This window comes from Larimichthys crocea, chromosome VIII, assembly GCF_000972845.2.
Source record: "Larimichthys crocea isolate SSNF chromosome VIII, L_crocea_2.0, whole genome shotgun sequence".
Classification (NCBI taxonomy): Eukaryota; Metazoa; Chordata; class Actinopteri; family Sciaenidae; genus Larimichthys; species Larimichthys crocea.
The window spans coordinates 3,167,987-3,184,597 of NC_040018.1; the positions used below are offsets into that span (position 1 = coordinate 3,167,987).

The 16,611-nt window shown below is 37.6% G+C and overlaps 2 protein-coding genes across 3 annotated transcripts; both read right to left on the reverse strand.

Moving 5' to 3' along the window:
• Positions 1 to 1,463: 1,463 nt before the first annotated feature.
• calml4a (calmodulin-like 4a) lies at positions 1,464 to 6,505 on the reverse strand. Its single transcript, XM_010732746.3, has 5 exons — positions 4,957 to 6,505; positions 4,812 to 4,842; positions 4,370 to 4,510; positions 3,658 to 3,846; positions 1,464 to 1,730 (listed from the first exon to the last, which is right to left on the reverse strand). The coding sequence occupies exons 1-5, from the start codon at positions 4,957 to 4,959 to the stop codon at positions 1,633 to 1,635; spliced, it is 462 nt and encodes a 153-aa protein (XP_010731048.1). The 5' UTR covers positions 4,960 to 6,505; the 3' UTR covers positions 1,464 to 1,632.
• Positions 6,506 to 6,519: 14 nt separating this feature from the next.
• Positions 6,520 to 15,319, reverse strand: cln6a (CLN6 transmembrane ER protein a). Of its 2 annotated transcripts, none has more exons than XM_010732765.3 (8): positions 15,067 to 15,319; positions 12,848 to 12,968; positions 12,610 to 12,708; positions 11,543 to 11,731; positions 9,254 to 9,309; positions 8,200 to 8,319; positions 7,131 to 7,416; positions 6,520 to 7,044 (listed from the first exon to the last, which is right to left on the reverse strand). In XM_010732765.3, exons 1-7 carry the CDS (start codon positions 15,120 to 15,122, stop codon positions 7,146 to 7,148), a joined length of 912 nt encoding a protein of 303 aa, XP_010731067.2. In that variant the 5' UTR covers positions 15,123 to 15,319; the 3' UTR covers positions 6,520 to 7,044; positions 7,131 to 7,145. The 2 variants fall into 2 exon arrangements, with proteins under 2 accessions (XP_010731067.2, XP_010731060.2); XM_010732758.3 differs by having other exon boundaries at positions 6,520 to 7,047.
• Between the last annotated feature and the right edge of the window lie 1,292 nt (positions 15,320 to 16,611).

The following is a 16,611-nucleotide window of genomic DNA, read 5'->3' on the forward strand; positions in this document are numbered from 1 at the left end:
TCATCCCATGAATAGAGCTGTGGAAGAGTGGAGTGTCTCTTAGTAACATTCACACTTTCCTCAGACGACTGTATAGCAACACAGGAAACACAGTTATAATTTACATTTATACCTGACCTGGCTGCAGATATTATGTATACATGTACAGGGATACTGTTTGGAAGAAACAAGTGTTTTTTTTTCTTTAAGTGGGTGCTGAGAATAAGAAATTAAACTCATGTTCATGTACTTTTTTGTTCAGTTTGATGTCTTACATCCATTTAAAGTCGCCTTCAGGATTGAAGTGATTGTGAAATAACCTTCCCTCCTTGGTTACTATTATTACATCTGTCTGACTCTTTTTATATATATATATTTATTATTTATTTATTATTTATATACACTATATTTATAGTGTGGCACATGCAGTAAGTAGTTCACCTGCTTGCCAATCAAAACAAAAATCAAGGTTAATTTTCCCAACAATGGGTTTGTGATGTGAGGCAGAACTCTTCTCATTTCAAAAGGGTCCTTAGTATGTGTTTGATTGCTATTTGTACTCTTAAATAACACTCAGTATCTTACTTTGTGATTCGGTCATTTAGTGCTCCATACTCAAAGTCAAAACTTTCTCTGTTACCCAGCAGTATCTTAAAGTGTCAGTGGCCTAACCAAAATTTTAATCCAATATTATGACAGACAAAGCCAACCTCTGCACAATAGGCTTAACGTATGATCCAGCAGAGAGCGAGGGTGAAGAGGAGCAGTGCAGTGCGTGAAAATATTGAAAATGTTGGTTTTTGCCCCGGACAAACATTTTTTATTCCAGGAAAAAAGAAGACATCAAGAACAAGGTCAACAGTGGATAACAGGTACAAAATAACATTATTATTATTACACTCAAGGTTTAGGCTGGTAGGCAGTTAGCTAATTTTATGCCACTCCTTTGTGCTGCAGTAGCCTTTTTACTGCATGTATTTTGTTGTGGTAGGACAGTGACGAACATATTGTTCATGTTATTAGTTATACCTGTGGTTCCTGCTAGGACAAAAAAAGGGGCACGCCTAGTCCTCAAAATTTGATTTCTGAGACAATTTAGAAGAATCCAAAGATTGCCATGCCTAATTACAGCTGCTAAATTGAAAGGACAATCAAGGAAGAGGGTCAATCATGAAGCAATCTCTCTCCATTTACAAACATATTTCCATGCTGAAATACATTTTATATTGGGCTGCAGGGATTAAGCCTTGAACTACAAGTGAGGTCAACATTTTTTCTCATTTCAGTTCGTAGGACTGATAATTCTGTACTTTGTGTTTGTAAGGATTCATATTTGTACATTTCATTATGTTAGTGTCTAAGCACAAAATCAAGCCTCTCGACAAGTAACTAATATGATGCTTGCTTAATGACCCACCGTGTACAGTGTTACTCCGATCACAGTCAGAGTAAACACAAATACAACAGTCTCTTCACAAAAATCACACTGTAAACGTCATTTATTCACAGAAAATGTCATTCATATATTTGTTGTTATTACACGTGTATATACTGTACTATAAAATAAAACTAATTTCTTTAGTCTCAGAGAATAACATCCCAAACTGTCAGTTACAAAGCAGCAGTGCATGCAAGTTTTTTTTCCTTGAAAGATTAATAATCAACAGGTGGCAGCATCACCATCTGCGTGAACTCTTCATAGTTGACAACCCCGTTTGACTTGATGTTCGCCTCCTTGAAGAGATCATCCACTAAAACACAAAAGACAGACGAAATAGCTATGTTACTGAACGTGAGAGAAGAAGAACTGCCTGAAAACTTTTCTCCCACGATTATCAGAACTCTTGAGGTAAACTGCAGTGAAATGCAGTTTAGGTGAAGAGAGTCCCCACTGGTCTTTGCCTGTGGGAAGTTTTGACTGTCTGACAACAACTCCTCTGAAGTGGAGAGCTGGCAACAGTCGTAACCTCTGCTGAGCCAGACTGGACGTATCCCTGGAGTTATCATTAGCAGGACAGAAAGCATGCACCTTCACCTTACGATAAATCTGCTATGGGTAGTATTAGTAATTAAGATGTGGAACACAAAGTGGTGGAATGTAACTAAGCATTTTACCTTGCTGTACTGTACCTAAGTACAACTCTGAGGTACTTGTACTGCATTTCAGGGGGAAGCGTTGTACTTTTTACGAGAAGATAGACTTGTCACAGCAGCTCACATACACAAGGTAGATAAGAAATTATTCATAAAAGAGGAATATAGAGAAGAGAGTCATGAAGTCGTGCTGGTGTTAAAGAGTCTGACAGCTGTTGGAATGAAGGACCTGTGGTAGACTTCCTTCTTACATGGTGGGAGTAGCAGTGTGTCGCTGAAGCAGCTGTTTAAGGACTCCACAGTCTCATACAGGAGGTGAGAGGAGTTGCTTATGATGAATGTCAGCTTTGATAACATCCTGCTCTCCCCTGTTTCCTCTGTGGAGTCTAGGAGGCAGTCCAGGACAGAGCTGGACCACTTAACCAGTTTTTCTTTTAGTTTGTTTTCCTTTTATTAGTTAGTTAAAGTCAGGCAAACAATCAGAAAATTCCTGAATACTCAAACTTGTGCATCAGAGCAGCGAAAGAACTGTTAGTAGCTTAACAGCTTCAAAGCACTTTTGTCTGCTTTTAGTATCGTATCATCACTCTGCTTCAGTGGCCCGGGAATCGAATGACTTGATGGAAGTCTCCTCAGAGCCCCTACTGCGAAGCAGCCGAGCTTTTTTTATATAAAAACTACTTTATAGGCGCAGCATCCATCCAGAGGCAGTACACTGACAGTACTTTGAATTAAATCTTCATGCTTTTAGGGCAGCGGCTGTATGAATGACTGATCGCTAGCTTTGAAAAACAAATGGTATCAAAATCAACCCCATCATTTAACTGGATATACCTGCAGGAGTCTTTCCATCAAACTCTCAGCTTTAAGAAACAATTTCTATGCTTTGGCTCGACTGTTGTCACTTTACGTGACGTCAGAGACATACAGAATCCACAGTGTCCTCAAGCTGCAGTGAAAAAACAAAGTTAACTAACTAAATATCAGGAGGAAAGCTACATTACACACAAAAGCCATAAGACAGCTACAACACGGACTGAATTAAGTCATTTTATAGATACAGTTAAAGTCTTATCTAATATAAACAGGCTGATTCCAAACCCCCCAAATCCCCAACTCCTCTTCACAAATGCCAGTTTTTTTTACAGCTGCTCGTTGTAGATATTCACTGCAGTCATAAAGTATTAGGACAGAGATGAATGATTCATTGTTTTGGGTTGCCTTCAACACACTGGATTTTGAGTAAAGCATTCACGTTTAAGGGTATTTTGCAACGTTGCCATTCATGTTGGATGAACAGTGTTTAAATTAAACATGGTCCATTGGTTGTTGGTGTTAATACTTGCAGACTAAAGCTGAAGGTCAGCGTTTTTACGTCATAGCCTTAGCTGCATTTTAAATTCAGTGTGTAATATTACAGAGCCGAATAAACTGTCAAATATTTATGGACTGCAGTGGAACTCATACATCCATGTTTTTTTTGTCAGTTTTTTTTTGCAGGAGCCCAGTATCGACCGAGCAAGTGCTCGCAATCGCTGCAAGATTCCTGTCATCGGTTTGCTCACTCTGCAGTTTGTATTTTACCTTCTTTGTTTGTGAGTTTCTCTCCTAACTTGGTGAGCTTGGCCCGGAGCTCAGAGGCCTGGATGTATCCTTTTTTCTGTTTGTCTGTCATCCTCAAGGCCTCCAGGATTTCTGCTTTAGGATCTTCCTGTTTCATCTGTCTGTGCATCATCATCAGAAACATAGAGAAGTCCACCTCGCCTGTTTTTTCTGAACATGAATGTAGCACAAGAATTAGTAGTCTGTCTCAGGTTGTTAGATAATCAAGAACAAATTCTGTTCAGTTTACAAGTTACATTCTTATATAACATGTGCTTGACAAGCGTATTTGGGAGAAGTAAAGTATCCCTTTTTTGTGTGTGTTTGGAGTTTTCCAGTTTTATTTACAAGGGTCTAAGCATGGAGGATGTCATAATGTATACTGTACATATTGTAAAGACCTCTGAGACAAATTTGTGGCTCTGAGCTATAAAAATGTAACCAACTTTAAAATGTATAATAGACGTATAAACCACACCTGAACGACACTCATACTGAGACAATTAAACATTGTTAAACTCCACCTCCTCTCATGCATAGAGACTTCCTCCTGTGTATACAGTAATGTGTATAAAACCACAAAAGGCTGTTACTCATAGTTCAAGATCCGTTTTAATCACTGCCCCCCTGATCAGGTTTTCACAACCTTTACTGGCTCACAAACAATTCAGATTTACCGTAAGTCATACCTTACCGATTTTCTGAGCTTGTAGGTGTCTTTGGATTTCACCCAACGTGGGGCTTGTACCCAGGCAGCGCATAACTGTGATCAGATCTTTAACATCGATCTTGCCATTTTGCTTCTTGTCATATAAGGAGAAGCACTCCTTGAACTCTACAAGGAAACAGAAACAAGATCTAGTAAGGGACATTTTTCAGTATCGTCTATCAATCGTACAAAAGCAGGTTAACTTAGAAATATGCTGACAGGATTAAGACTGGTAAATGTCAGACTTGGTTCTTTATGTGCTGTCTTTTCTTTCTTTGTCACCATGTAGTTGATGTTAAAAGACAAACGTACAGCACATATGAAAAAGACAGACTGGCAAATGGAACATTTCAATCAATAGTAGTAGCAGTAATAATGGTAAGTAAGTAATAGAGGGAAAACATGCCGTGCTGTGGATTACTCTTACCATTGATTTGAACTGGGGTGAAGAATTTAGCCTGCAAGGTGAAAACACATGGTATCACTCAGCAGGTAAGTACACAAACATTACTGTCACATAAGAAAATAGATGAAAAAGGGCTTAATGAAAAGAGTGTGTGTGTTGCTCTTACCATTGTTGCAGTTGCTCTTTCCAGGAAGGAGAGTTGTCTGCCGTCCACGTCACCCGTCCCTCCACCTCTGTCTAAAGTCCACCACCTGTAAGCCTCAAGGTAATTTAATATGTGTTGCTGTGGAAACACAGATACCAGATCCACAGTGCTGCATTGTCCTTTCCCTTTTCAACCCTCCACCAATTTACCAGTCAATCAGCATATGATACTACAGTGTGGTATAATGAAGGAGGTAGTTTGTAACTAAATAAATAATGATTTGAAATCTTCTTTACAAACGTGTCACAAATCATAGGCTCAATGTTCTGAGTAGCAACCTGCAAATAGACAAGTGACAAATTACATTATTAAAAATGTGCAGAATTGGCTGTTAGGAAATATTTTAATAGAAATATTGGAATTGTCAATTGGAAAACAAAATGTGCTTTTAAAAGAAGTACAGTTTTGGCTTGGAGCTATAAAAATACAACCAACTTTAACATTTATAATAGCTGTATAAAAGCCCTGAACTCACCATACTCATAGACAATTGAACTTTATTAAAAGGAAACACCACAGGCTCTACGTTAAAGGTCCAGTGTGTAATATTTAAGGGGATCTATTGGCAGAAATGGAATATAATAAGCATAACTATGTTTGTGTATTTGTGTATATTAACCTGAATATGAATCATTATGTTTTTATTAATTAGAATTATTAGTTAGAGGGAGCGGGTCCTCCCTATTTTTTCTATCATGACTGGGAGGGTGAGGCAGCGATATTCATTGGTTATAATTCGCAACTTCACCACTAGTGCCACTAAATCCTACACACTGCACCTTTAAGATAAAGATCTGAGTAGTAAGCAGCAAATAGGAGGTCAATTTCAATATTTTAATCACGATAAACATATTTAAACCAGTGAGAAATCAGTAACTGAACAGTATTTTACAAGCGATAAAGAGAGCAAAAGAACAATACTGTGCAAACAAACACAATTTTAACAACAGTAACTCTGAAAGGAAAAGACGTCCAACTCAACATATTAAAAAACAGCATTTTTATCTTCAAAGTCATTGACTCATGTTTCCCTCACCTTCAGAATAATCTACTATAGACCTCTTTTGATTGTGATGACAAGATAATATTGTACATTACTTACACACATCATGTAAAAAAATAATACAATGAAGAACCATATGTTGTCAGTGACCACAAATGAAAATATAATAGTTCACAACTCTTATTTCTAAACGAACAATGATAGAAATTTCTGTCAAAGCATAAAGCCTTAAATACCTGCCAGTCCTCTATTCGGTACTCTTTTTTTAAAATCTTGCTTCAAAACACGTTTTTATAGACTTGTTTTTCTGACCAGCCAGCAGTTCCTGTTGTTCACATAATACTGTTCTGTAATATTACCATCACACTGCTATTTTTAACACCCTCATTATTTTTGTTTTTATACTTTCTTGGGTTTGTATTATGTATGACTTTTTCATTTTATTTGCAGAACTTGTATTGATTGCTCTTATTTTTGTATCTAATATATATATATATATATATTTTTTTATATTTATTTATTTATTTATTTATTTTCAGTAAATATGTAGTAGATATATTGACCTTGAGTTTCTTCATGAAAAGAACTTTGTCATTTACGTGGTGAGTAACAGGCAGCTGGTCTACATTTATTGTAAAATGGGGAGAGAAAATGATGCCACTGTGCTTTTACAAGTCTAGACTACCAAATGTGCAAAGCAACCAAAAGGAGACAAACTGTCCCAGAGTCCCAAACCCTCAGAAGTCCCAAAAGGCCCAGGTTGTCTGAGTGGCAATTACTTTGTGGTAATTTAATCAATTACTTGCATCTCTCTATGCAAATATAAAGCATTACAAAAGTGAAATGGGATCAAAATTCTTTAACTCTAATCTTGAAAATAAAATTTAAAGTTAGTGTCAAGTCAGACAAATAGAGCAACGTTTCACTAAATATCAACAGACAGAGGAGACGTTCTTCTTCGTGTCTGACAGTGAGGTTGGTGCACATCAACAGAATTAATCGTTGAAGTCATCACGAGTGCAGCCGCTATTTCTGTCAGAGGAAATCTGCTGAAGAAAGAAAACACGAGTCAGATCATGCAAACATAAAGCATTCAGAAATATCTTTTATTTAAACACACAGAGATGCAGACCTGGACAGATGTAATTCAGCCGTTCTTCTTGACATGCAAGGTGTAGTAGGACCATGGTTCTGGCACATAAATGAGTCCGGGGTACTTGTTGCGTAGCACTGGGTCGTTCCACAGATAGACCACCCACAGGACCACCAGGAGTGCAGTAACACAGAAACTGCATAACAGGAACAGGCCATTGCTGTCTGGAGTCAGGCCTTTACGTTGTTGATATATCACCATGGCAACCATGGCCAGGGAGGTGAGGAGGAAGAGTTCTGTGATTTGTCCCTCGGTGACCAAGTACCTTAAAGAAATAAAAGAGAATGCAAAGAGATGTCAAGAACTCTGAGAGAAACAATAACTTTTAATTAGAGGGATATTACAACAGAAACTTTTTTACGAGTTTTACAATGGAAATATTTACTTTACTTATTACCAATTAAACAGGAAGTCTTCTGCACAAACTGAAGATGGAAACCAAAAGAAACCACATGGTGTGATTCTTTTCTTTTGTTTCATAGAAATTAGAATTCATATTCAAATGGTTCCAGCCAGTAAACACGGCGATTTATATTTCATTGTCAAACTTTCTTTTTTGTTATATAAGCGACCCCACACTGTAAACAACATTACATTACATTCTGCTCACTGTCAACCACCTGACAAACAAAGGAAATACTCCATCCAAAAATTCTGATGTGCAACTTTGTCACTTTCATACATTTTTAAAAAAATTGGTTGGATCACTCATAACTGTGGCTTGTACTACAGAATGATTGAAGGAAATGATCATTAGCTAGTCAGAGTTAATGTCAGTGTAATTCGCCTGTTAATCCTGTGAATTCACACACTATTTATCCTTCCCCTTTTGTCTTTTAAAGACAGAAAAAGACAAAAAGCATCTCTACAATGCAGATTTACTGAAGTCCATCATCAGTTTTCACTGCTTCTTTACAGTTTCATATCATTCAGGCTGCTGCAAAGGCTGACGCGTAGCTTCTCTTTAGTTTTTTTTTAACAAAACATTTATGTATTTGCGGAGAACACACACACACAAGGTTTTGAAAGACATGGGAAAGCAACTGACCAATAATAAAGAGCGCTAGGACCCAGCAACAGCCAACCTGACACTGGAATCCTCTGTTCTTTGGCCTTGGTGAAGCAGCCGGTGAAATAGATGAACAGAATGATGAAGAAAGGAATATACCTAGAATAAAACAATAGGCAGAAATTGTACAATCCCAGTTAGTATTTCTTTGTAAACGGATGATGCAAAATTATAAAGGACATTTACACATGTAAGTCAAAACAACATAAATCCTAAACAACCTTATCTCTACTTGTGATGGGCATTTGTTTTATTATCTGACGTTTCATAAACTGAATCACTAATAAAAATCAGCAGATTCATTGATAATGAAAAAGAATGATTGCAGGGCTTGATGCATACTGTATTGCTGCTTTTATACCAATATTATAACTACATATATATTCTAAATATATATAACTTTGTTGACTTGACAGTGGCTGTGAAACACACAAAATCTTTAGCCAGTATTTAGTTTGTCTGCTCTGTAGAAACATAGTGGACTCCACCACAATTATATTCCATTTCTGCCGTATTCTGTAAACAAAGCTGTCTAAATCTTACATACTGGGCCTTTTCTCATCTCAGATTTCTTCGAAAAAAACAAAACAAAAACAACTCGTGTGTCTGGTTCATGGTTTGTTTTGCCAACTCAGTCTGTGTACAGACTGTCCAGACACACAATTCAAACATCAGGATCACCACCCACGCACAATACAGCACTGTCATCCAATGCACACATATGGCATAAAGCTGGGCCCATTGAGCTGTAAAACTAAAGGCCTTTGCAACTTAAAGGCGAGAGAAGGATAGATGTATCTCCTCTTGCTGCTTAGAATGTAACAGAATTTCTGTGATTCGGGCCCTCAGTTCCTGCATCTGGTAGGATTATATTTCCAGTCAGCACTCTCAGCTTCACACAGCTGGTGTAAACTGTCACCAGAGAGCTGCTCATATTAAAATCAGCTTCGTAAAACACGATCCTGATTTCTACATTCCAGTCACTTCCCAGCGCTGTATATGCACAGTACTAATAATCAGTAGCATCACGTACCACATTAGGTGTCCCAGCTGTTCATCATAATAATAGAGCAGCTCAAAGGAGTCAATCTGTGAAGACAGAACAAAAAGATTGAAAATTATTCGACAACTCAGAACAACATTAACAGGTACTTTATTCTGCATCTGGAGGGAGGCACTGTGGTTGTCCACTCTGCTTATGCAACAGTGCCACCTACTGTTCTAGTATCATTTGGTCTTTATACAGGCAATTTAGTAGAATCTACAGACAGGTAGAAAATAAGAAGAAAATCCCTGAATCAGTGAGTGGTGAGACATAACAGATGCAGATGCTTCCATACAGGGCAGGGTATATAAAATAATGTGACTCATATGATGTGGCCTTCATGGCCACCAGATCTCAAAGCAGTTGAGCAACTTGTTAGATAATGCTTTCCACCACCATCTTTAAAACAGCATATAAGGTAATACCTTATAACACCAAGCTGGTTGAAGACACTTTGTCACCCATTTATAGACAAACACCACCGCCGCTTACACCCGATGTAGAACATATTGACTGGCTGACAATATTTAGTTAATCTCACCTGCTTTTCGCTCCACTTTGATATTTAAAAACACGTTAAAACACTCACCGAGTCCTCTTGACTTTGTGCATTTTTTCCTGTTTAGTATCTTATTTTTAAAAATACAAGGTATGTCTGAATTCATTCTACATGTACAGTATTCTTTCAGTGTAAAAAGCCATGTGTGTAATAACACTTGCATTGCTTCCTCTGAGGTGAATCCTCATTAAAAGTCAACATTCCTACCAATTAATTTAATTTTACTTTGAAATTAATAACCTGCCTACGTGTAATGAAAAAGAGATTGCAAACAATTATTGCTTTTCCTCATGCATTGGTTTAAAGCTCTACAGTGTCACAAGAAAATCTTGTGATCTTTTTAAAATTTGCTCTTAGACAAACAGCTGATCTGCACAAAAAGAGACACCTGCATTAAAAGAAGAATGATGTAATCACTTCTCAGAATTTTAATTCAACTTCTCCCAGGTGGCAGGTTTGGTGTTTGACAGTAAAATGTCACTCACAATGTGTTCAAGCTATCTTAGAGTTCAGATACATTGAAAGCAGAGAGTCTGGGTGATATGTGAGTGACGTAGCTATCGCTGCATACAATAACACATGTATAACACCTAACAGACACATCTGTTGTGATATTGTCTGTGGGTTTACATGCACTTTACTAACTTGATTGTCGCCAGCTTTCTGCAGTACCTTGATTTTTGAAACATTATGGAAATCAGAAATGTCCAATCTTATTTTGAATTAATAAACACAGACGATACACAGCATGATATCTGCTAGAGAAACATGATTTCTGATCTTGTACAATATAGTCATAACAGAGAGAGCACCAGCAGTGCAGTGGGATGAAAGGATTATTTCTCGAAGCTGTGTGTCCCTGTATTAAAAAGAAGAAACACAGTCTGAGTGAAACTGACCTGAAACTAAAATAAAGTTCACCTCAACACAGTGAAATCAAACACTAAAATTTTGTACTCTCACCTCAGCACCTGTGCTTGCGCTGAGCTGTCAGTCAAAATGAACAACAAAAAAATAATCTCTTCCAACTTCAGCATCACATCCAAAAACAGGTTTCTTATATAACACTGACTATCTTAGACCAACCACGAGTGAATGTTGCTTTTAGAGTAATGAAGTGATTGCAGTACATCTAAACATGTTTTATAACAGTTATGGTACATTTATGACACCTGGCCTTCAACTGATTTCTGCTTATGTACATGTGAAGTGAGTCGCTAACGGATGCTGAGGAACAAGACATTCACCTTCAGAGCTTGGGGTCAAACCACTCACAATCTGAACATGAAACATACAGTGAATGTCGTATATACTGCAAGTTTTGCTAGTCCTGCCTTTTTTTATATCCTCTCCAAGACATGCCGTACGTAAGCAACCTAGAAATATCATCCACGTCAATATCAAACGTACGATGCGCTGCTTTTAGTCCGTAAATGAGCATGACAAGAAAAGATGTGAGGAGTCCTGAGATGTTTTGTATGTTGTGTTGTCAGTTCATATGATAGGTGGACAAGAAAATTTAAACTACTGACCAGAACTCTCAGTGTTTGTCACTCAGTGAGAGTCAGGACAAACAACACAAACAGATTTTTGTTATATGACAAAACAGGTTTAAGGGATCAGACTAAATGCCTTTGACATTTGTATCGAGGCATTCCAGTCTTCTCATCGTGGAATAAAACCATACCCTACTCTGCTTAAACAAAACTGATACTAACCAGTGAGGCAGGTTTGAGGTCTTTGATGATGGGGTTCTCCCTGACTGACAGGTGGAGCTGGTAACCACTCAGGATAAGCCGGTGGTTGATGGAGTCTCCCACCAGGTGGATGCTGGCTCCCATGACGAAAGTGATGATGCAGAGGTAGACCACCGAGCGAGAGAGCGCCCTGGGACTGCGCTCAATCAGCTAAATGGAGCAGCAACACACACATTATGTACATACCATACCGACTGTATTTGAAATAATAATGTAATGTGAAAGTACCCATTGCTACTTGTAGTTATTACATTTTGTAAATGTGCATAATACATAGCAAGTGGCTATTTTTGGTCACATTTGCAGACATGGCCTCTATTTCAGATATTTTACTGTCCACCTACGCTCTGTAGTTCTTGTCAGTGCTGTGATGCAGCAGACGACAGGAATCAATCCCAGGTCTTTGTGATTGTGTGTAGTTGTATGTCACTTCAATTATTACTCTGGGTCAAGTGTCAATTTAGCTTTAGAAAAATCAGCAACAACGACACGCATCACCTAGCCAGACACTATAGAGGTTAATGAACATGTTGCATAACTCATAAAACTGGTAATCAACTGGCTCGGTTGACGTATCCAACTACATTATTGTTAAGGTTGCAAGGTTTGTAATTACATGCCAATCATATGCAACACTGACAGAACCACAGGACTACACTAGAAGTCGGACTATTAAACCACAGGGAAAGACTGATTCATTGCAGAATGAATATCATATATTCAACAAAATACATTAAGTTTGTCTACAAAAGTATATGTAGACAATGTAAACACAAAACTACAACAGAATTTAAAGTATATTTCTCATATAAATACCATGGAGCAAAATGATTCTACTGATATAAAATATGTTGTCACTACTCTGTCCACAGGCAAAGATCCACATCTGTCTGTTGATTGTTTAGTATTTAGTACTGTATGCCACTTTGGAGAATGTGCTGCATGGACACAGGAAGAGTAGCTTTATTTCCTCGTACCGAATATTTTTTGGGTTAGTCTCTTTCACGATCACCAAAGTACTTTCTTACCTTGAGCATTAGGAATGGTGTTATGACATTGTACGCCATGTGGAAATAATCTCCAGCACTTGGCATGTTCAGGGGAAACCACTCCAGAGGAAGGATGATCTAATAGATATGACACCACGAAACTTTTTGGTTTTCATTACTCCATGAAAACCATTCATTGTAGCATGTTTTGCATTTTTGCACTTTTTAATACTGCATGAGGTTTGGATTAGGTGAAATCTGCATTAAGCCTCTTTACCATGACAATAGGGCGTCCAAAGTCCAGTATCCAGTTCTGCAGAGTCAGACAGAACCACAGGTCAGAGTGGAAGTGCTGGGTTTTCTTCTGTGGCACATTTTCCTTCAAACCACCAGGAGTGCTGTCAACACACATTTACACCAACAGTCTGTCAGCAACATTATAAGAGCAAAGGGCAGCACAGAGGTTAAAGGTTTAATAGACTTGTTGGGAATACTGTAATGAAGTAAGGTTTATTAAGGTGTTTACTGCAGCAGGACAGTCAGATTAAAACACACAGTGGCCTTTGCTGCATTTTATCTACTTTATTACTACTCTAAACACAAGGCCACATCCTTCATCTAAAGGATAGCACTTTGCTTTACAATAGGCCTGTATACAGAGATAGCATGTATGTATCAAATTAACATAACGTACATTTATGCACTTAAGCATTTATCTATTTTAGCTGACTGATAGATATGCTAAAGAGGGAAAATTGCACAATATACAGAATATAAATGCCGTCATACATTTTTAAGTTAATCCTTTTTTAATTCCGGCACTCGCACACATATATGAAATCGCACTCAGATGATGTTTACACCAGCAGCTGTGGATTTGCTGACCTATTCAAAATTGTACTTTCAGTGCAGCTGTGCAATTTCCTGCTGCACGCTGAACACAGTGAAGATAGTTCAGCATATGTACCAACAGGACAAAAAGGCAGAGTGCAGATGAATACTCTGTGGGTCCTTTAACCCCGCCTGATAGGCTATGCAGAAAGAACATATGCTGTTTGTCAACACCAGCAAAACAGATATGGACTACAAATAGAGCTGTCAGCCTCCACGTCGGCTTGAAAACTTCTCTTGTCATTCAAATATCCAAACAGCAGAACTATAGCCCATGAAATTGCAAAACTTGCATCCGAATTAGGGACTTGTTGGGTGTTCCTCATTTCTCCAGTCTTACTCTTTGCATCTTTAGGTCAATTTAAACTATTCTTCTCCTGAATGTAACCTTTTTCCAACAGTGCTGTGTTGTTGTCTGCTTGGTTTTCTTGTAAATTTTTATTGTATTCTCAACATTGAAAATTCAGGCGTGTCCTCAATAATATTTGAGATTTATAATATAGTAAAGACATATTAATGGAAAGGACGATACAAGTTTTGTTTATGTCTCTATGTTGATGAGCTGTGCAGCAGGCGCTGACTTTGTGTTTTGATTATGCAGTAAATATTTATGCATTAATATATGCAGTCTATCTCAGCCAGCCAGGGCTTTTGTTGTGTTGTGTTGTTGCTGGTTCCAGGTTATAAAAGACTTCATCCTGTAGGTCTGGAAGCTCCATCTCTCCTGGCACAGGCTTATATTACCATGGAGTTTGAGGATTTTTTGGCAGTTTATTTTGTATCTTAGTTAACCTGGCAGAGTGTTTTGTTTTTAGTAGTTAGTTTTAGTTGAACAATCTGTTGCTAGTAGCAACCAGTATTGTCCAAGTGCAGCTGCAGCCACCATTTGTGTGTATCGAGAAGCATCTCCAAAGTACATTTTAAGGCATTATGTGAAGGTATTCTTTTATTTGACAGCAGGCTTTAAAACCTTACTAATACTGTGGTACGCTTTCTGCAACAAGAACACTGAGGCCGGTGGAAGAACTATTTCAAACCAGTTATTTACAACATCCATGAACCCACAATACTGCAGAACTTTTACTGAAGTTAGTAAAATAATATTTATATATCCCCCAGTCGTACAGGTCTAGCATTGCTGGTTTATTCATTGAGCTGAGGGACCAGGAGCGAAAAGACCCAAGACTGACTGAAGACAAGAGGGAGGTAGCTTTAAACAGCAGCAGCATCTGTCACATGATGTGTGACCTTGTGTTTTTGCAGCAGGGGTGTCCAAACTTCTTTTAAAGAGGGACAATACTAACATTTTAAAATTGAAATGTTTTTATTTGCACAATTATCTTCTTTATTTTTATTTTTTTTTGGAATGACAATGTAACCAAGTTTAAGCCAATCAGGTGTGAACAAATCAGAAAACCAGTTCTTCCTTTCTTTCACATCTGGAGTCAGATAACAAAGAATAAATTGTATGACACGTTAAACTTGCATGAAGTTGATACAAATCTTAACCAACATTACTTATTATGAGTAATGCAAAGTCTGTTAACATTTTTATATATATATATATACACAGCAGGCAGAGCTACAAACGTTGAGTGTACAAACCTATGTTGTGTTGTCGTGTGTGTATCGTTGCCTCGACGTTTTCGTACACTCTGCATTTTTCAGTATCGTTGGTCTAGCTCTACAGTGACAGCAGCGTTTCTCTCCCTCTCGCCACCCTGTGGTCCAAACAGTTTAAGGTTAACGACAGTAAACTAAAGTAAACATCATTCACTCGTCGCCATGGGCAGGCAGGACTGCTTCTCCTCTTCCTGGTTGCCGCCTTCTTCCCGCCCGTCCGGCTAATCCACCAATCAGATCACAGAGGAGGAGTTCGAATCTGACGACCGTTAACTCTGAGCTGGGATTTGTAGGCGAACTCACCAACCGTCAACGGAAACGCATTTTTTAAATGTATTTATTTATTTATTTTATTTATTTATTATATTTATTTAACTTTATTGCAAAATGCAATACAAATAAGCAGATATGGGACCAAGTCACACATGTGCAAGTCTCAAGTAAGTCTCAAGTCTTAACCTTCAAGTCACAAGTATTTTTTTCTTGGGCAAGTCAAGTCAAGTCCTGTAATAGGTCAAGTCCAAGTCAAGTCACCTTTGGCGTATTGTTGTAATTTTAGATGCAGAATCTGATCTTAATATGACTGCACTGTAATCATCAACATTATTTAAAATTAAAAATAATAATAATAATAATAAATACATTTCATATTCACCCTGAACGCATGATGTGAATAACACTCAAGTCATTTAAGTCATCGTGTCTCAAGTCAAGTCCCGAGTCTTAAACTCCAAGTCCAAGTCAAGTATTTCATTTTTTGTCAAGTCAAGTCACAAGTCATATAAATGGCAACTCGGGTCGACTTAAGTCCAAGTCACTATAAGTCTCAAGTCCCCATGTCTGCAAATAGGCATATTCAAATGCAGTTACAAAAGTTGTTGCTTTCAGAACTGAGCGTAGCATTTCTTACATTCAAGAAGAATAGGGTATAAACAGAACAACAATATAACGTAAAGCAATGGAAAGAAAGAAAAATAAATTCTTATAGGGGATCAATCAAAAGTAAAAGTTGATAAACTGTCATACAGTAATAGGGCTTTCTTTGATTTGATGATAAGTTTTAAAGAATCAAAGTAATGGTGCAGTTCTTTTTTAAAAAATGGGGGGTATTTCTTTGAGAATTTACATTTGTGTAGAAAGTATTTGGCGAGTATAACCAAATTATTAATGTTATATTCTAGTTTTCTGTCCTCCATTATGAAATCAAATCTCACATTTTTGTAAGTCAGGGGTGGCCCATCTATATTATTATAGGTTAACCAGATTTTTAAAGTCTTTCCAAAACAAATCAGATAGATTGCAAGAGAACATTAAATGTTCAAGTGTTTCTACTTCTGTTTTTACAAAAAGCACATTCATTAGAGTCCAAATTAAACATAAGTGTTAAAAATTCACAGAAGCACATTGTATTCACAGGATAAATAAAAAATTAGACACAAAACATGTATATTTTCAACCGTAGTAGACAACGAGCTACAACCTCATTTTTATCCAAACGAGCCATCCTCGAAGCCACACCAAGAACAT